This window comes from Hippopotamus amphibius, chromosome 11 (genome assembly GCF_030028045.1).
Source record: "Hippopotamus amphibius kiboko isolate mHipAmp2 chromosome 11, mHipAmp2.hap2, whole genome shotgun sequence".
NCBI lineage: Eukaryota > Metazoa > Chordata > Mammalia > Artiodactyla > Hippopotamidae > Hippopotamus > Hippopotamus amphibius.
In genome coordinates, this window is record NC_080196.1 from 97,126,517 (window position 1) to 97,147,385 (window position 20,869).

The window sequence follows — 20,869 nt, forward strand, 5'->3', positions numbered from 1 at the left end:
TTCTAGTAAGGGAGGATGATATATAGATAAATGGCAGTTGAGGGTGTAAAGTGTGAGAGAGAGAAATAGTCCAGAGGCTAGAATTAGCGAAGGCAGTGAAGGGACTTTGAGGGCGAGTAGGAGGGCTGCCCAGATTAGATGAAGTCTCATCTAGGTTTTGAAAGATGAAGAGGAGTTTGTTTGGCAGACGTGGGAATCATGATGTTTCTGGCAGAGGAAGTAGTTTGTACACAGGTACCAAACGCATTACCTAGGTTCGTGTGGGAAACATCCATCTGTGAGGTATACATGGACATACTGTGGTCTGAATACGATGGAATGTTATTTAATGGAAAATTCTGTGCTGTACATGGAATTCTAAGTGTTCTCAGTTTATAATGTTGCTAACATACACAATTTTTAATCTGCTTTACCATATTCTAGTGTGTGGATATTTGAAAATTTTAGATACATTGGATTTTGCACTTTTGCTGTAATTGAGAGACTTGTGAGCAGTTGTCTTAGCTGCTTTGCACAGGGATGGTGGGACGGTAATTAGTGCATTTCAGTGCTTTACCTTGCCTAGGGAACCAGGCAATATAAATAAAGTTTTTACTGAAAGCCAGCTCTTTAATAACAGTAATAACTAATCTTTATTGATGTGCCGGAGGCTCTACCTTAAAAAGTGCTTTTAAGACGTACTCCCTCGCTTTGGAGCCTGCAGTAGACTGCTTTCTAATGCCCCCCCTCTCCGAGTTCGGGCGTGTTACTGCGGTGCTGTGAGTGCTCCCTCACCTGAAGCTGGTGAGGGTAGGTTTTGTGTCGTGTTTTCCTCTTGACTGTGGTCTCCGGAGGGTGTGGTGTGCAGTAAAATGGTGGGCAAGGTAGGTGGAAAAGGGGGAAACGTGCGCCCTGAAGAAACAGAGCGACTCTGCTCCCCCATGATAAATAATTAAAGGTGAACTTTGGAGAGTGAAAGTTATTTGTTAACATAGTAATCAAGAATATTTGAAATTTTTACAACTTATTGTTTAGAAATAAAAAATCAAGCAGCCAAAAACGACTTTTCCTTGAACTCCACATTTTTGATCATCTCCGTTAACCTGTGTTTCAGAATCTGTCTTCTGTTATTTTGTAGAATGTGGAATTAGGTTTTTATGCTAATTGTAAAACATGCTATTATTTAATTTCATTAACGCAAACCATGGTCCATGTCACTCTTGTAACCACGTTACTGTTTAGAGAGAAAGCATATCGTGCTTGTAACTGGTTTCTTCTTCCTTCTCTGCGTAGAGGACACTGTGGTGGCGCTCTCAGTCACGGGCATCTTGAAGGTGTGGATTGTTACCTCGGAAATAAGTGGCCTGCAGGTGAGACAAATGAGACTGGAAGTGAATTCTCTGTTTCTGTTCTCATGGAGTCTTACATTTTAGTCATGATAAGGCCCTTCTCTTTTTTACTTAAAGAGGAAGGAAAAAGCTATTCTTTTCGATAGTCTTATTGACATAGTATAGAAGAACTCTCTTGTATGCTGTCTCCGCACGTGAATTATTTTTTTTCCCTTTTGAGGGTAGACATCTGCTTTATCAAGGATGCAAAATAGAGAAGCATATTGTACAGGATCTGAAGTAGAGAAACACAAAAGAGGATTTTCCTCAACTGCTTCTGTTTAAATTTGAAGTTAAAAGGCAGTTTGCTTGAGGGGGGAAAAAGAAGCAAACGACCACAAAGAGGATATAAAGCCAGTTTTCTTCCTCTGAGTTCTTTGTACTTGAATTCCTTGTTACTTTTTATCAATAAGAAAGGCAGTATTTCTGGCAATATTGATACTAATCTGTTCAGTTAGGGAATTTTTAGACTTTGGATCTGGGAGAAACTGGAAGAATTGATCAGTTTTTTTTTTTTTTTAACCTATAAGCACATGTAACTATAAAAATTAGGATTGACTCAAATTTTTATCATCTGTCATTGCCAGTGATGAACACTCTGATTCTCATTAGTATTTTAACCTTGAGTAGCTTTGTAGCAAAGATACTGTACCCCGATGATTTTTAGAATATATTTTTTTTGCTTTTTACTGCCTTGGTTCTCACATGAGGGGCTAAACTGATGAATGTATAGAGAGATGCCTTTATTTCATTTTGTTTTCTTTATCATTGTGTGATAGTTTTAATTGATGACCCAGCCAATCCTAAAGTTTTACAAATCTTTCTCTTTTCAGGATACTGAGCCAGTATTTGAAGAGGAATCCAAACCAATTTATTGTCAGAATTGCCAAAGCATCTCTTTTTGTGCATTCACACAGAGGTCCCTTTTGGTTGTGTGCTCCAAGTATTGGAGGGTAAGATAACTACATAAGTAAGAAATGGTATTTTTGCCCTTCAGGATGTTGGTTTATCAGACTTCCAAAGATTATTGTAAGGAGGAGCTTGGTGTTAGAATATTTTAACCATTTGGTCTGATTTTGATATCATATTTTGAGGTATGGAATTTGGCTGTATGTAGTTGCCTTTTTTGTTTGGGTTCATAGAATGAACCAGTTAATGGCTATTAGTTCTGTTAATTTTTTTTTTTTAACTCAGTGGAAAGAAATCCCAGCTTTTATTTATTTATTTATTTATTAAAATTTATTTTTGTCTGCGTTGGGTCCCCATTGCTGTGTGTGGGCTTTCTCTAGTTGTGGCGAGTGGGGGCTGCTCTTCGTTGCAGTGCTCAGGCTTCTCATTGTGGTGGCTTCTCTTGTTGTGGAGCACAGGCTCTAGGTGCACAGGCTTCAGTAGTCGTGGTGCGTGGGCTCAGTAGTTGTGGCTCGTTGGCTCTAGAGCACAGGCTCAGTAGTTGTGGCACACGAGCTTAGTTGTTTTGTGGCATGTGGGATCTTCCCAGACCCAGGATCGAACCCGTGTCCCCTGCATCGGCAGGCAGATTCTTAACCACTGTGCCACCAGGGAAGTCCCAGTTTAATTGATCTTAATTTCTACCTTTTGCTACTGTTTTTTGCATTGTTTTGTCAGTACAGCATGGGCAACAGTGGTGAGTTTTCTGCAAGTTGAATGTATCCTTGTAGGTTATAATTCTCAATTGCCATTCTTTTCTGACATTTTGGAGTTGGCAAGGTCTTCTGTCACTTCAGAGCTGATGGTGGAAGGTGTATATTACTTCCACATTGCCAGACTTTAATATTTCCACAATAGAAAAAGAGTTTTGATCATTGCTTTATGCCTAGCATATTTTTCAAAGCTTTCCATGTTCTGAAACACAGAAATTATTATTTGGAAATAATTCTCTGAAGGGTAGTGTATTAGTTATCTAATCCTGTATAATAGATTACTTCAAAAGTTAGTCGTTTAAAACAACAAATATGAATCGTCGCCCCCAGTTTCTATGGGTCAGGAATCTGACCATGGCTTGGCTGGATACCTCTCACCCAGGGTCTCTCACAGACTGCAATGAAGGTTTTGACCTGGACGACCACCTCATCCGAAGGCCCACTTGGTGGAGGATCTGCTTCCAAACTTACTCACCTGGTGGTTGACAGACCTGAGGTTCTACTGACTGTTGGCTGGAGACCTTAGTTCTTTGCCATGTGGGTCTCTCCATCAGGACAGCTTACAACACAAGAGCTGTCTTTCCTTAGAGTCAGTAAGCAAGAGAAGGTGTAGCCGGGACCTGCCTAATCTTGGAGCTGAGATCCCATCACCTCTGCCACATTCAGTTCTCTAGAAACAGCCAGAAAATGCAGCCTACACTCAAGGGACAGGATTACATGAGGATGCGAGTGCTACCGGGAATCAGGGGTCAGTGGGCCCATTTTAGAGGTTGCCTGAAACAGTAGGAATTGTAGCTTTGCCCGTTTTGCAGATGAGGCACCCAAGGGGTGGGGAGGATAAATAACTCGGCTAAGATTATACAAGTGGTGGTGGTTGTGCAAGTGACTAAGGTTATACAACTCAGGCAACCTGACTGAAACAGCTGCTTTTATTGCTACCGTGCTAGCCTGCCTCAGAGGGGACAGCCTTATCGTAAAAGGACCACCATGGCTGCTGTTAGGGAATGAGATTAGAGAAGAAAAGTTAGCAGCTGCTTAGTTGTAGTAGGCTATATGGGATCCTTCCTTTGTCTTAAAATTTAAAATGCATCCAAATAGAAATAAAAACAGAGTGTAAGAGGATACAGTGAAAAATACACACACCTTTCCCCCCGGGGTACTTCCCTTCCCTTCCCCCCAGAGGCAGTAGGTAATACCAGTTTCTTGTGTGCCCATTATAAGCATTGTATAATCATGTGAGAACAGCCTTCTCTTGAATGCACACACAAGAGTGAAAGGACAACCCGCAGAGTGGGAGAAGATAGCTATGGTGGACAACACGATGAGGGACTCGTCTATTATTGATACAAACAAAACTCCTACAGATCAAGAAGGAAAACGCAGACAACCTAATAGGAAAATGAACAAAAACATTTCACACGAGAGGAAAGCCAGGTGGGCCAGTAAATGCGTAGAAAGGTGCTCAGTTTCATTAATCATCAGGGAAATGCATATGAAAACAACACGCAGCCCACCAGCATCGCTTTCTCAGATACTTATTGCCAAAAAGAAGTTTTCAGTTTTTATATGGTTAAGTTGTCATATTTTGTTTTCTGGTTTTTAAAACGATTGTGAATCTCATTCCTCATAGGTATTTGATGCTGGAGACTACTCCTTGTTGTGCTCGGGTCCGAGTGAAAATGGACAGACATGGACTGGAGGTGACTTTGTCTCAGCAGATAAAGTCATCATTTGGACTGAAAATGGGCAAAGTTATATTTACAAACTACCTGCCAGGTATTCAATAAATAATAAGTTAGGACTTTAATCAAAAGCAAAAGATTCCAAATTTGGGGTATAATCTGAACGTATGAAAATGTAGAAAGTAGAAATATTTAATTTAGATAAAAAACTTGAGAACTTAAGTTAGATTTGTAATTACATTGTAACTGCTAAGCACAAAAATTAGGTGGATTTTTATTTGAAGTAGGGTATATTAGTAACATTAATTAATTTCATGCCTATATTAAATTAACTATAATTAAAACATCCATATTTTGTCCAGTGTCAAAAAAACTCATCAGGTGTGTATGATAAAATATTTAATGTCAGTATTTTTTACCGAATGTTGCATTTTTCTCATTTTCAGTTGCCTTCCAGCTAGTGAATCATTCCGCAGTGATGTGGGGAAAGCAGTTGAAACTTTAATTCCGCCGGTACAACATAGCCTCTTGGATCGAACAGATAAAGAGGTAAAATTCTTCAGGTATCATTTATAATGGGTAGTTACGTTGAAAGATTTTCACAACTATATTGGTGTCTTTTGGTAGCTAAGCATTTGAAAGATTCAGTACAATTCAAGGCACTATGTTAGATGTGAAACATTTTGACATGATCAGTTATTATAAGCACAGCTTTTAGATTTGCTTATAGTATACCTGTAATATAGCATTTACTTTTCTCCAGGAATAAAAATGATCTTATACTGATTGCAAAGTGGCAGTGACTTTTTGATAAAATTCATATTGATGGTATAAATTGATTTTACACTCATGCAGTTATAAACATAGTGACAGATGTAATTTTAGGAGGATGAAGATAACTGTGATAATGCTGACTGATTATTATTTGAACAAGGTATTGCAGTATCTCCCCAAAATCATTAGGCTTTAGAAATAAAGAATAAAATACACTTTTTCTCTATAAAAACCAAATTTATTATGACTTCTAAAAACCTACTTAATATCAATTAAAAGTTGAAATACACTTAGTACTGGATTTTCAACTCTGTATTCTTTGAGCATTAAGAAAGCAGCTTTGGTTTTGCACATAGTTTCCTTTCCTCATGTTTTAGGTTTCCACAGCTTTTTCATTCTGAACATTTTGTTCCATCTTTATGTGGAGGGACGGTGAGGGGAAGGGAATTAGTTTTTTCATGAGTATTTTGAACATATAGAATTTATACATCCATGTACAATTAAGATCCTTTGTGACCTGACCTTTAGTCTCTTACCTTAAACTCCTACTTACTGCTCTCCAAACTAGTCACTTCTATTTAAATTAAGGGATAATGACTTATATAAAAAACATACATGATGGGAATTCCCTGAGGTCCCGTGGTTAGGACTCAACGACTGTACTGCTGGGGCCTGGGTTCAATCCCTGGTCGGGGAACTAAGATCCTGCAAGCTGCTCAGTGCAGCAAAAAACCCCCAAAAAACCATGAAACAAAACAAATACATATCATGTTTCTTTAAGTATCAGGTCCCTAATACATTTTAATTTATTTTATTTTTTTTATAAATGTATTTATATTTATTTATTTATTTATTTATTTATTTATTTTATTGGCTGCGTTGGGTCTTCTTTGCTGCACACAGGCTTTCTATAGTTGCGGTGAGCAGGGGCTACTCTTCCTTATGGTGTGTGGGCTTCTCACTGTGGTGGCCTCTCTTGTTGCAGAGCACGGGCTCTAGGCACATGGGCTTCAGTAGTTGCGGCACATGGGCTCAGTAGTTGTGGCTCATGGGCTCTAGAGCGCAGGCTCAACAGTTGTGGCACACGGGCTTAGTTGCTCCACGGTATGTGGGATCTTCCTGGGGCAGGGATCGAACCCGTGTCCCTTGCATTGGCAGGCAGAGTCTTACTCACTGCGCCACCTAGGAAGTCCCCCGATACATTTTATTGTTTTATTTTTTTATTTTTATTTTATTTTATTTTATTTTATTTTATTTATTTTTATTTTTTTTGGGGGGGTACACCAAGTTCAATCATCTGTTTTTTTACACATATCCCCCGTATTCCCTCCCTCCCTCGACTCCCCCCACACCATCCCTCGAGTCCCCCCCGTCCTCCCCCTCCCAGTCCTCTAAGGCATCTTCCATCCTCGAGTTGAACACCCTTTGCTATACAGCAACTTCCCACTAGCTATCTGTTTTACAGTTGGTAGTATATATATGTCTGTGCCAATACATTTTAAATTAAAATATATGTATTATGTGGTGTGAGATACATGTTGAAATATGAATTACTGGTTATTACAGCTGTTGTAGCAGCTTTTCCTGGTTAAGTATGTTGTCTATTAATTAAAACTTTTAGTAAATTCTCAGGCTTTAAGTTAAATCAAATAATTGACTATGCTTAATGCATATAATTTCTATAGGATAGTGCTTTTTAGGAAACAACTGATACCAAATACAGAATATTTGTTAACTATAACTTTAAACACTGAAGTCTATTTTTTTCTTGCTCTTCAGGATAAGCATCTATGTTTTAATACTCAAGTTTTAGTATATTAATAATCTAAACTTTAGATTTTGGAGTCTGCCTCTATTTAGTATTTTCAAGTAAGTGTTCTCACTGAAGGCACAGGATATTAAGCAGAAAAATAATTTGTTTTGAAAATGAAAGTATACACAAGACCCTCATGAATGGTTTTTGTTCCTTGTAATTTATAGCTAACATATCAGGCTAGGTTCAAGAAGATTATGTAAATGTGATCAAGTAAAGTGTCATGGCTATTAGTTGAAAAGTATTCTCATTTAAAAAAAAAAAAGGAGTCCTCTAGTTGTGCAAGCTTGATAGTTTAGTTTTGCAGCTACTCTTGGTGACCAATCAGGAATAGGCAGAAAGCTCAGATTAGCCGATTCTCCCCTGTTGACCTTTTAAGTGGAGAATTTTCTTTTTGGTAAAGAGGGGTATATCTATGTATTAATTGCTTAAAAGCAGACAATTAAATAATTGCATTGTGGTTATTCTATTTTTTTAAACAAACCTCTTTTTAAAAAAATATTTATTTATTTATTTGGCCACATCGGGTCTTAGTTGAGGCACGTGGGATCTTTGTTGCAACATGCAGCTTCTAGTTACGGCACATGGGCTCTAGAGCACGTGGGCTCAGTAGTTGCAGCATGCAGGCTCTCTAGGTGTGGTGTGCGGGCTCTAGAGCTCGAAGGCTTAGTTGCCCCGAGGCCTGTGGGCTCTTGGTTCCCCGACCAGGGATCGAACCCGTTCCTCCTGCATTGGAAGGTGGATTCTTAACCACTGGACCACTAGGGAAGTCCCTGAATTGTGGTTTTTATAAAGCAGAGAAAAAGAATAAAAATATTAATTCTAGAGAAAGACTATAAATGTAGTTTTCATTTCTTTGAATGTTTTTGTTATATGTACTGAATTTGAGTATTAGTTGATATGTATATCGCTACAAAATTAAAATATTTATTCTGTAAGCGCACTTTTTTTTTACTCTGGTACTGAGGCAAAGTACTTAACATTCTAATCTGAAGAAATGTTAATGTGTGAACTGTTTTGTTTAAAAAGATAGCAAAGGGTATTTGAACAAATTTTTTTTTTTTTAATAGTTGCTAATTTGTCCTCCTGTTACTCGGTTCTTCTACGGATGCAGGGAATACTTCCACAAGCTATTAATTCAGGGTGATTCTTCTGGAAGATTGAATATTTGGAACATATCAGACACACCTGATAGACAGGAAGGTAAAGGAGGTACTAGTAAATCACGTGCAGTAATTTCTCAGTTCTTTTAATTTAACAACCTAAATACCAGCCACTGTATAGCAGATTCATAATGTACATATGCCATTTTCTTCTTAGAATTACAGTTGATGACAGTTATTATTTGGTATATTATTGAATCAACTGTAAGCACATTTATTTTTATATGTTTAATGTTTTTTCTAACATGCTCAAATGTTTTTCTTTTATACCAAACAAAACCTCCACAGAGCTGGAAATGACAACTTCTATTAGTTTGCAAGAGGCATTTGATAAACTGAATCCTTGTCCTGCTGGAATTATAGATCAGCTGAGTGTGATTCCCAACAGTAATGAACCTCTTAAGGTGACCGCAAGTGTGTACATACCAGCCCACGGACGACTCGTTTGTGGCCGTGAAGACGGAAGCATCGTTATCGTACCTGCCACACAGACAGCCATAGTGCAGCTGTTGCAAGGGGAGCACATGCTCCGCAGAGGTATCCTGATGTGTTTTGAGAACTCTGTAACCATGAACTTGACAACGTCTGCACTCTTCTTTTTTAACAAATGCAGTGAATCAGTGTATTCGTTGGTGTGCTATGTAGTTGGTAGAATTTAATGTGCAGTTAATAAAATACACTCCAGTTGACCCTTGAACAACTCAAGGGGTTAGGGGTGCATATCACTTTACAGTTGGTCCTCTGTATCTGTGGTTGCGTATCCTTGGATTCAATCTACTGACCCTGTGTAGTACTAAAATATATATTTATTGAAAAAAATCTGTGTATACGTGGACCTGCACATTTCAAACCTCTGTTGTTCAAGGATCAACTGTACTTAGTGTCTATTATTGGAATAAAAACCATGTAATGACTGTAAATAAAGAGGTTATCTAATTTTATCTCTTTGATGTGTGTTAATAGTTCCATTTATTATTAGGTACCTATATAGTGTACTAAATAATTATCATATTATCAGTACTACTGGTAATCTTTTAGAACAATGCTGTCCAGTAGAAATATTTATGTCACAATATAGGTGATTTTCTTTTTCTTTTCTTTATCATTTCACTTCATTTTATTTTTTGGCATTGGGTCTTCATTGTGGTGTGCGGGCTTCTCAGTGTGGTGGCTTCCCTTGTTGTGGAGCACGGGCTCTAGGCACATGGGCTTCAGTAGTTGCAGCATGTGGGCTCAGTAGTTGTGGTGGGCAGGCTTAGTTGCTCCATGGTGTGTAGGATCTTCCCAGACCAGGGATCAAACCCACGTTCCCTGCATTGGCAGGCGGATTCTTAACCACTGCACCACCAGGGAAGTCCTTATAGGTGATATTCTGTTTTTTTTTTCTTTAAGAACTTTTATTGAGATACAATTGACATACAATAAACTGCATATATTTAAAGTGTACAATTTGATATTTGTTATAGGTGATTTTCTAAGCACCACATTAAGAAAAGTAAAAATGAGGCAGGTGAAATTAATTTTAATAATATATTTATTTGACCCAGTACAGCAAAACTATTTTCATTTCAACTTGTAATCAATATAAAAATTACTAATGAGATATTTTACAGTTTTTGGGTGCTAAGTCTTTGAGGTCTCCTGTATATTTTACATTCATAGCACATATGAATCCACGGTAGCCACGTTGCTTGAGTTTAACAGTCTCATGTGGTTTGTAGCTACTGTACTGAACAGAACAGTTCTAGAAGATAAAACTAGAAGTCTTTTCAGTGAAGCCTAAACAATTCATGTTTACTTTATTTGTTGAAACTTTGGAAGGCTTGAATTTTCCCATTTTTAAATCCAAAACCTCGTTCACAGGTTGGCCACCTCACAGGACACTCCGTGGTCATCGGAACAAAGTCACATGTCTGCTGTACCCTCATCAGGTCTCAGTGCGCTATGATCAAAGATACCTGATATCTGGAGGCGTGGATTTTTCAGTCATAATTTGGGACATATTTTCTGGAGAAATGAAACATATCTTCTGTGTCCATGGTGGCGAGATTACTCAGCTTCTAGTTCCACCTGAAAACTGCAGTGTAAGTTGATGATGAAAGATTATTTCCCTATGGTAGAGCATCAAGTCGTGTTGCTATCAGGCTTAATATAAATGAAATCCAGAGTAACTTAAAATGTGGCAGGAGAATTAACAAAAAATCCTTTTAATTTAAAAACTGAACAGTGGTAACATGATGTTTAGCAAAGTTACAATTATTACCATTGGGAACATAGAAGTAAAAGATGCACATAGTGTTTTTTCCTGTTATTAACTCCTAAATGGCGTGGCTTGTCCCCAAAACAAAGTAGTAATTTAGAATATGTTTATTGAAAGTTTAATTTTTTGTTCTAAAATAGTTTACGTATTCCCAAAGTCGTTTTCTAACCTCATTATTTTCAGTTCCATCTGAGCGAAAAGACAGTGAATGTATACTTTGGTAGTTTGAAGCAAAATACTTCTTAATACTTACAGAGTTTGTTTATTTTGATTTTTTTTTTTTTGGCTGCACCATGCGACTTGTGGGATCTTACTTAGTTTCCTGACCAAGGATCAAACCCAGGCCTCTGCGGTGAAAGCGCTGAGTCCTCACCACTGGGCCGCCAGGAAATTCCCTAGAGTTCATTTAAAGAAACAATTATTATGATAAGGGAAAGTATAACAGGCACGGATCATGATTTTGGAAAATTTTATACATACCTTTGTGAAAGCAGGTTGCTTTCTTAGTGATGTGTGTGTAGGTTATGTCAAATATAAAAAGCCGAATAATTTTAGAAATAGGAGATTTTAGGAGAATTTAGGACGGATGAATAACAGACCCATAATTTCTTTTGCGGTTTGTTAATCATGAACTTGATCGTATGATTAGCCACTTGTGTGTGCATAATCACTATCCCCCAACACTCACATGTGTGTGTGCATGCACATGCGCACACACACACACAGTCTTCTTGCACACACATCTCATGCTCATCATAATCCCTTCAGTGTCGCCAGTTACGGTCTTACTGAAATGAAAAGCATTTTACTCTATATCTGACCCAGTGTTCACTAGCAGTCTCATTTCAAAACTCAGAGAGTTTTCCTTGGCCTTTCTCCTTGCTTGATCTTCCTGATAACGTGTGTTGTCTGCCGTGTTTTGTCAGTGCTAGATTTCATTCGATTTGATACAGGTGCTGTTGTAGGAGGTTCTAGTACCAGTGTCTCTCTCTCTCTTTTCTTTCCCCTGCCAGATTTGAAAATTCAGATACTTAATTATTTGATTTCTTTTTAAAAAATGTTTGCCTTTTTCTTTCTTTCCAATTTGGCTGCTTGTTTTTTTTAATCTTCATCACTGTGAAAAATGATTGTGTGTTTATTTAAATTACCAATTGTATGTCTGCTTTAGTGAGCTAGATATCATTGTAATTGTATTGTACTGTTATAGCGCTGTTAGAACCCCTGTCCTAAACTTCATTTAACAGACTCATGCTCCATAGTAAAACATGAGTTTTTTGATCTCTGACTGTATATTTGGTGAAATGTCTAATTTTTTGATGCTGATATTGATACTTTAGATGATTTTATTCCAGTTTACAGCAACCATTTCTGTTTTGGCTGTTTTTTTGTTTTCATAAGAATAAAACACTGAAAATACTAGAGAGAGAGAGTGTGTGTGTGTATTTTTTAAATTACAAGTATTAAAAGGAAAGGTTTTTTGAGTGGTTTCGGTAAGGTCATGTTTTCTGTTCGAAATACATTAATAATATATTTTTTTAAGCTTATATATTTACATGAGAGCATTTTCTGGTTTCTTTTTAAAAAATTTCAAGTGGATATTTAGTATAAGAAAATGTTTTTAATCAACTGCATTTAGAAATAATCTGTAATGAATAAAAGCTACCTAATAGACATATATACGACTAAATAGAGAATGGTCTCCTTACTAGACTAGGTACCTGCCAGAGGTGCTAGTTGCCTGGGAAATATGAGGAATAGAGACATACACAAGGAAGTCTGGTACTTGGAAAATAATTTACTTATTATAGGCTTGACAGTAGAATTTTCTTGTTTTTAATTAACTTTCAAAAATACTGATTAAGACAAATTTACTTTTAGCTTTGTGATAATTTAACAAGTAAATAATGCCTGCCTAGTTAATAACCTGTTCATTTAGCTGGTAGTTTTAGGTATAGAAGCTAATGTGTTTGAAAATCAAAGAGCCTAACTGATTAATAAAAAGCTAAGAATCTGATATTTGCTAAATGTTTAGCAAATGACTGTTTTGCTGAGTTTAGAGCTCATATGCTATTTCTTTTTTCTTTTTTTAAAAAATTAATTTATTTATTTTATTGGCTGTGTTGGGTCTTTTTTTGCTGTGCATGGGCTTTCTTTAATTGCAGTGAGTGGTGGCTACACTTTGTTGTGGTGCACGGGCTCCTCATTGCCGTGGCTTCTCTTGTGGAGCACGGGCTCTCGGCGCATGGGCTTCAGTAGTTGCAGCACATGGGCTCAGTAGTTGTGGCTCACGGGCTCTAAAGCGCAGGCTCAATAGTTGTGGTGCATGGGCTTAGTTGCTCCGCGGCATGTGGGATCTTCCTGGAGCAGGGATCGAACCTGTGTCCCCTGCATTGGCAGGTGGATTCTCAACCACTGCACCACCTAGGAAGACCCTCATATGCTGTTTCTAATGCTTGAATTGTCCTCATAAATTGATCCAAAGTCATTTTCTTTTAGCAAAAAATATTTTTATTTTAAAGTGGTCCCATAGTTGGAGGATTATAAATATTTACCAACTGTAATGATTAAATAGAAGTACTGAAAAGTTTGTCATCTGCTTTTTTTGTTGTTTTTTGATTAGAATAGAGTGTTGGTTTTTATCTTAAGTAGAGTCAAAAGAAGTTGAGGTTTGATTTCTTGCAGTTTTTTTTTTCCAGAAAAGATGTTCTAAAACATTGATGTTGGTTGTATTTTAAAAATGACTTGAATTATAATTAAGAATGTATAATTCTGATGATTTTCCCTGTCTTAATTTATAGTCATTTCATGTTTACCAAAATATAGGAAGTTGTTAAGAAAAGGTACTGAGCAAAATCATTGTCTCCTAGCTTCATTAGACAGTGAACAAAAAATGAAATCCTGCCTGCTAGGTAGAAAAGAAGCTGCCGTTGGAGATGAGCTCTGAGGACAGACTGTGCGCCCTTCCACAGCTCCACAACATGCACATCTTGTCTCCTGTCTAGGTGTTTCTTTGTCATCCTTTCTTTCCCCACTGCTTCATTTTTGTGCTCTTTTAGAATCTTTTTTACCTGAAATCTTTCCAAATTCTTGCTATAGATTAGCATTAATTTAGTGCCAGACTCAGTGGTTCTATATACTTTATTTTTAATGAACTATTTATCTATTCTTTTATTGAAGGAAATTTTAACTATTTAAAAATTTTAAAGTGTTATGTAGAGTACCTACATTGAATAGATTTTATCTTTATTGCACATTGAAGATTTTCTTTTTTAGAGGAATTTTATTTTTTTTTTCCAAAATAGTAAAACTCCATTTAGGCAAATCGCTTTGAGATTGAGTCTGATTCCCTGAATAGTCTGGTTAACTGAGATTTAACTTTCATATTGTACAGATATTTTAAAGAATTAAAATACAGTAAGAAAATTTAAAATTTCCTGAAAATATCCTTTGAGATAGGAAATATTGAAGTAATTCAGGATTCTCTAGTGCCAAAAGGTTATTGAGAAAAATTCAGAAAGTTTTTTTGGGCAGTATTACTATCTGCCAAGTGATGCGTTTCAGTGTTCCAGGAAATATAAACTTATATTTTAGGAGGAGGATCAGGCAACTATTTAAGTAAGTCTGTTACTAGGCTGACTAAAGATGGTAAAGGAGAGATCCTAACAAAATGCTTTGCTGGATAAGGGCCGGGGTGTATTGTAGGTACTCAGAGAAACAAGGAGCTTTGGTAAACTCTCAAGAAATCCTGTGAGATTTGACTAACCGTGTATTGACTTTGCAGTTTTGAGAGCTCTAATATTAGGTTGTTTGCCATTTCTGTTTCTTTCTTCTTAAGATTATGGAGTGTAGAGGGAAAAATTAAGTTTGAGGTGACTGGTTTTTTGTTTTTGTAGTTTGGTTTCTTGACAAAACAATGTACTATCCATACATATGAAAGAAATATATACATGTAATGTATATATGTATGAAAGGTGTGTCTACTGTGTATATATATGAAATATACATATATATGAAAGGAAACAGAAGTGAAACTATCTACTAAAATAGTATTTGAATTATATAACAAAATAAAGTTCTGTGCCATATTTGTTTGTCATTCCAAGTTGTGCTTATTGGTTTTAAATAAGTGGTTTTGACCTTATGTATTGCTATTCAGATGTGATGGTTCTTAGGCAGTTTTTTTTTTTAAATTTAATTTATTTATTTATTAGCTGCATTGAGTCTTCGTAGCTGTGTGTGGGCTTTCTCTAGTTATGGCCAGCGTGGACTACTCTTTGTTGTGGTGCGCGGGCTTCTCATTGCAGTGGCTTCTCTTGTTGCCGAGCACGGGCTATAGGTGCACGGGCTTAGTTGCTCTGCAGCATGTGGGATCTTCCTGGCCCAGGGATTGAATCCATGTCCCCTGCATTGGCAGGCGGATTCTTACCACTGCGCCACCAGGGAAGTCCCATCTTGGGCAGTTTTAATAGGATTCACATTTAAAGTGGAACCTTCATATTATTATTAAATAAGATTGCCATTTCTGATACTCATATGGAAGACTTTTTAGAAAAATCTTTTAAAAAATAGGCTTGTTAAAATTTTAAGTGCTTTACTGTTTTCAGTTTTCATCTGTGTTTAGAATATTATTTACTGTACTGTATTATAATATTTTGTAAATAGGTATATAAAATGCAGAAAGTATTAAAGGTTATTAATAAAAAGAAAGTCTCTTTTTCCCCTCTTGTTCTCCAGCTATGTCATTCCCTTCATCCTGAGTGCAATATTTTATAATCCTACGGAGACTTTCTATACTATTTAAAAAAATTTTTTTTAATTTTTATACAGTTTTTAAAGGTTACTTCCCATTTACAGTTACTACAAAAGATTGCCTGTATTCCCCTTGTTATACAATACAGCCTTCAGCCTGTCTTGCATCCAGTAGTTTGTACCTTCCATTCCCTCACCCCTGCATTGCCCCTTCCTCCCCCCTGCCCCTTTACCACCCACTGGTCACCACTAGTTTGTTCTCTATATCTTATACTGTGTTTTAATACTTCAGAACTAGAGCAGTTTAGTTTAATCTTATTCTAGTAACTGAGACATTTAAGCAACACAGAGTGGTTAGAGATACAATGCTTTCCAGATTTGAATAGCTGTCAGAGGTAGGCTTGGGTGAATTTCCAAAATCTGAACTCTAGCCTAGGGGAGGTCAAACGAGCGTGTGCAGTGCCTGGGGAGTCTGAGGGAGAGAGCAGCTGAAAGGGAGGGCAGATATTTTTAAGGCTTCTGGTAGTAAAATTATTAAAATTGAACCAGAGAGTTAAATACCAGATTCACATTCTGTTTGCTTTTGAGAGTGAGGGGAATGAGTATGGAAGGGAACAAAAACGTGGCTTTTTGAAGTGTCGTTTTGTTTAATTTTAATAAATATATATTTAATATTCCTTCTATTGGCATGGATGATTAGATTATCAGAGTGTTTTGCTGCTGCTACAACTATTCAGAACAGAATTTTTGGGAAATGTTTCAAAATAAATTTTGAAGCATATATATATGTTTCCAGTGTGAGCATATAGGCTAAGTTCTTTAATAGATTAGTTAAAAATGATTACTTTTCATTATATCTTATTAAACTTGTATTGTCACATACCTCCAAAATTATCCAGAAGGGGGCAGCATGGGTTTGTGAAAAAGGGAATGTCAGGCATCCAGCCTGTTTGTGCCTTCGTTTGACAATATTAAACCCCTAGGTCTTAGGGACAGATATGATATGTGACTGTATGTTTGCTAGTGCATAATGTTCGCTGCCGGTAAGAACAATTAACAAATTAGGTTTTCTTTTTAATGTATTTTCCTTTCTTTCTGAAAAAGTACCTAAAGTTTCTGCCTGAGTTAGCTCTTATCTTACATTTTTGAATTTGGGCTTTTGTTATTAATTTAATTTTGATGTTACATTTAAAAAGCAATGTCTATAATTATAGCATAGTCTCTGAAGCCAAGCAGAGTAAACTTTGGTGATACGAAGAGAACAAAGGCAGGAAGCAGAACTAACCTTTTTCTAAAATATATCACAATGTACATAATGTTCTGTAATAATCTTTTTTCCCATAACAATTCTCTTAGCTTTTGAGACTACTTTCATGTATTTTATATACTCAGCAGCATCTTTTTGAAATTAATTTTTATTTAAAAAATTACATAACACATTGTTATAGGAACTAGATATTTTCTAAAGATGGTCTGGCCATCTTTCTGTGTTACTAAGTGTATTTCAACATTTTTAATGATAGTCTGTAATTAATTTTATCAGAAATATCAGAATGTTACTTTCTAATCTTTTTCTCTTATCAACAGTGGGGGTTGAGAATTAAGGTAACTAAATATTTTTGCACATCTGGAATGATTTCTTAGGAGAAATTCTTAAATGTGAAATTGCTTTTTAAAAAGGCATATTAATTTTAAAGTCTTTTGAATAGATATTACCAAATCCTTCAAAAGATTAGGAATAGGTTCTTACCACCTATTTACCTTCATAATGTTCCATTGTCCTGTTTATAATCTTTTAAACATCGCTAATTTTCTAGACGTGTAAGTAGCTGTATGCAGAGCATGTATAACTGTAGAGCACTTATTCTCATTTTGAAAGCACAAATGCTCTAATATACCAAGATGATATTGGTTATTCATTCTCATTGCTGCATGTTTTCCAAATTTTTACAACTATCATATTTTATTCAAGATAAAAAATACATTTTTCCTCTATGGATAGTGTCTATATATTCAAACATCATAGTACACCCTGTCTCTCGTGTAGGAAGCTGAGAGAATCAGTAACATACCAAGAGACTGTCAGTGTGGGATGCCTTCAACAGTAATGAGACAGATTGCATCCCCATTCCGGCTATGTTAATATTGTGTCAAACGTTTTAGAAATTTATGTATTTATTAATTTTTTTTTTGCCATATGAGGTTGGTTTATTGAAGTATAGTTGATTTACAATGTTTTGTTGGTTTCAGGTGTATAGCAAAGTGATTCAGTTTTATACACACACACACGTATGTATATATTCCTTTTCCAATTCTTTTCCATTGTAGATTATTACAAGATATTGAGTATAGTTCCCTGTGCTATATAGTAGTTCCTTGTTGTTTATTTTATATGTAATAGTGTGTATATGTTAATCCCAAACTCCTAATCTATCCCTACCCCCCCCCCCCGAAACTTAGATATTCCTCTATTTGGAGAGGTTTCTTTAGATCTTTAGTCATATTCTTGTATCAGAGAAGATTACGTTGGGCATGAAATTTATCTTTAGTAATAGTGAGAAATGATTTGGTGCTAAACGTTGTGAATGAAGTGATTGATTAAACTGACTCAGTGGTTGAAGAGAATTAGTATGGCACAGAGCAAAGACAATTTTTCTTGAGAAACTTAATCATAAAGCAATTTTAAAATGAGTTAAAATTTATTTTAAGATGACAGAAGTTGTTAGAAAAAAAAATGACTTTTTAAGGTGACTATTCAATTAGGTGCAACATATATCTGAGTGCCAGCATTTTCCAGGTACCTTTGAGAACCAGGTGTACAATAGTGGAGGCAGGTTTCTCTATGTTCTTTGATATAGACTTAAAAAAAGCAAGGCAGCATCCTCTTTGTCAACAGAGAGGTATTTTTAGCATTTATATCCTAGTAATTTACCTCTAGGGAAGAGATACACAGATCCTTTCAGTTCAAAAATCTCCAGTTAGGGAATTCCCTGGTGGTCCATTGGTTAGGACTCAGTGCTTCCACTGCAGGACTGCAGGGAACACGGGTTCCATCCCTGGTTGCAGAACTAAGATCCCACATGCTACGTGGTGCAGCCAAAAGGGAAAAGAAGAAAATCTCCAGTTAGAAAAGTGGAAACGGTATCTATTAACCCATTTGTTTCCATGAGAAAGGAAAAAAAGACTCTCCATAGTTATGTTCAGAGGTGCTGTTTATTTCTTGTAAGGATACTGGTATGAGCAGAATAAATAGGTTGAAGCCAAGCAGGCAGATTGAGAGTTACTAGGTCAGATGGATGGGACCGTGTAAGTTCAAAGTAGGACCCAGGAAGTAGAAGTGCTGGAGCAACAGCCACCGGGAGTCATAATTCAGTGCACCCTGAGAAGTGAGGCCCTGTGTGATGGAAGATGTTAGTCCCTGAATATGTGCAGCGGAGGTTTGGATGTGGGGTGGACAGTAACTGGGGACAGCTGATGGCCGTGGGGAGAGGGGTTAGGGCAGCACTTTTGAGTTCCTTAAAACCTTAAACTATCTTCAGAGTCTACAGATTTGAGTGTCTCAGTCTCTAAAACCCATCAATATGTAATTGAAATTAAAGAAAGCACTTTAATGTTTTAAAGGCACGAAGTCAAAAACTATCAAGTAAATTCAGTGGGAAAAGATGTGTGCGAAAATATTCAGGGAACAGTGGAAGGTGGTCATTGAGTTGTTGGATTGAAAACTTTTATTGACTCAAATTGTTAAAAGTGCTAAAAACTTCATTAATGTGATTTTAAGGTAGTATGTGAGTGATGGTAATGAGCATGTAGGTGGAACTATTCAGATTAAATTAAAGCAGAGCTATTAATATGAGAAGAAAATATCAAAAAGGGGAAACTAACCATATTGAAAAATTATGTCTCCATATTTCCTGGTGGATACCTAAACATTGGCAACGCCCTCAGAAAATAGATACAATTTATGGTATATTTTAAAAAATAGAATTTTGAAAATAGAATTTATGGTATATAATGACATAATATTAATAATGGCAAAGATAATGTTAACTACTATCATCTTTTATATGCATGATGTATTAGTCACTGTGCTGATTTCTTTGTGTATATTTCATTTAATTCACACGGTGATTCTGTGAGGTGTAGTTATTGCTGTTAGGCACATTATACAGAGAGAGATGAGCCTCAGGGAGGGTAAATAACTTGCTCAAGTCACAGATTAGCAAGTGGCAGAGCTGGAATTTGATCTTAAGTAGTCCAGCCTGAGGGCCTGAACTTGACCACCATGCATACCACCTCCTGCTAGATGTAATTGTGTATTTAAAAATAGTTGCATTTCTCCAACTTTGGCTGTATATTTTTTATTACTGATTTACATAAGTAAATATGATTTTGATGCATACTTAATTTTAAATGGCTAATTTATTTAGTATCTTTCACTTTGTAGAACAAAGCACAGCCATTCTTTTTAATTCCTGTATCTCAAATTTTTCTTTAGAGAAGTGTGCATGGCTCAGTTCTTTGGTAATTTATGTTTTAGTTTTTCATCTTTGATTATTTAGGTTTGGAGTTTCTTAGTTTTAGCCCGCTTTCACCTTCTTTTGCTTGTCATGCATTACTTGCTTTTAAGATTGTGATGTAAGATTTAACTGAAATTTTATAAATGTAACATATATACAGTTAAAACTTTTTGAAAACAGAGGTAGCTTAAGAAGGTAAAAGGTCACCTGTTATCCTTCTACATAAAAGAGAACTACAGTTAACATTTTGATATTTCTTCCTTTAGCCTTTTAAAAGCCACTTACTGTGCACTTGTGATTATATTGTAGGTGTAGTTATCTATGCACACTGCATCTTCATTTACTATTTTAACAAATACTTTCTCAAGTTATTCTTATTCATGAAAGTGATTTTTAATAATTGTATAACATTACATTATGTGAACATACAGTATTTACTTAGCAGTTCTCCTACTTTGGATGTGTAGATTTTTCCCAATTTGAACTATTGTAAATTATATTGAATATCTTTGTAAAACTTGTTTTCATTTATGATTTTTCCTTGGATAGATTCCATGAATATTTTTTGGATTAGAACCTCAGAATTTTTGTATAATAGGTTATTAACATTTTTAAGGCTATCGAGATTGATTACCTAATTATTTTCTATCCTCAATGCCTATTTCATTGCCTCTTGCCAACACAAGATGTTTTTATTTACTTCCATGCCTCAGTTTCCACATCTGTAAGATGGAAATAGTAGTATCTACTTCAAAGGGTTGTTGTGAGACTATGATAAATTACTGGCAAGCATTTAGAGTAATACCTAGCACAGAGTAAGAACCCAATAAATGTTGTTTCCTACTGTAATTTCTACCGTCTTTGGCTAAATTGATAAGTGGAA

General features: G+C 36.1%; 1 protein-coding gene across 3 annotated transcripts in view; it reads left to right on the forward strand.

Moving 5' to 3' along the window:
- The window catches only part of WDR7 (WD repeat domain 7), a 328,201-nt gene that overhangs the window by 36,043 nt on the left and 271,289 nt on the right, over positions 1 to 20,869 (forward strand). For 2 of the 3 annotated variants that reach the window (XM_057699834.1, XM_057699837.1), the window contains exons 6-12: positions 1,273 to 1,349; positions 2,201 to 2,320; positions 4,659 to 4,804; positions 5,157 to 5,259; positions 8,368 to 8,509; positions 8,749 to 8,997; positions 10,324 to 10,544. In XM_057699834.1, coding sequence (XP_057555817.1) covers positions 1,273 to 1,349; positions 2,201 to 2,320; positions 4,659 to 4,804; positions 5,157 to 5,259; positions 8,368 to 8,509; positions 8,749 to 8,997; positions 10,324 to 10,544 — 1,058 coding nt within the window. The remainder of the gene's footprint in view (positions 1 to 1,272; positions 1,350 to 2,200; positions 2,321 to 4,658; positions 4,805 to 5,156; positions 5,260 to 8,367; positions 8,510 to 8,748; positions 8,998 to 10,323; positions 10,545 to 20,869) is intronic. The other variant, XM_057699836.1, reaches the window with a different exon arrangement.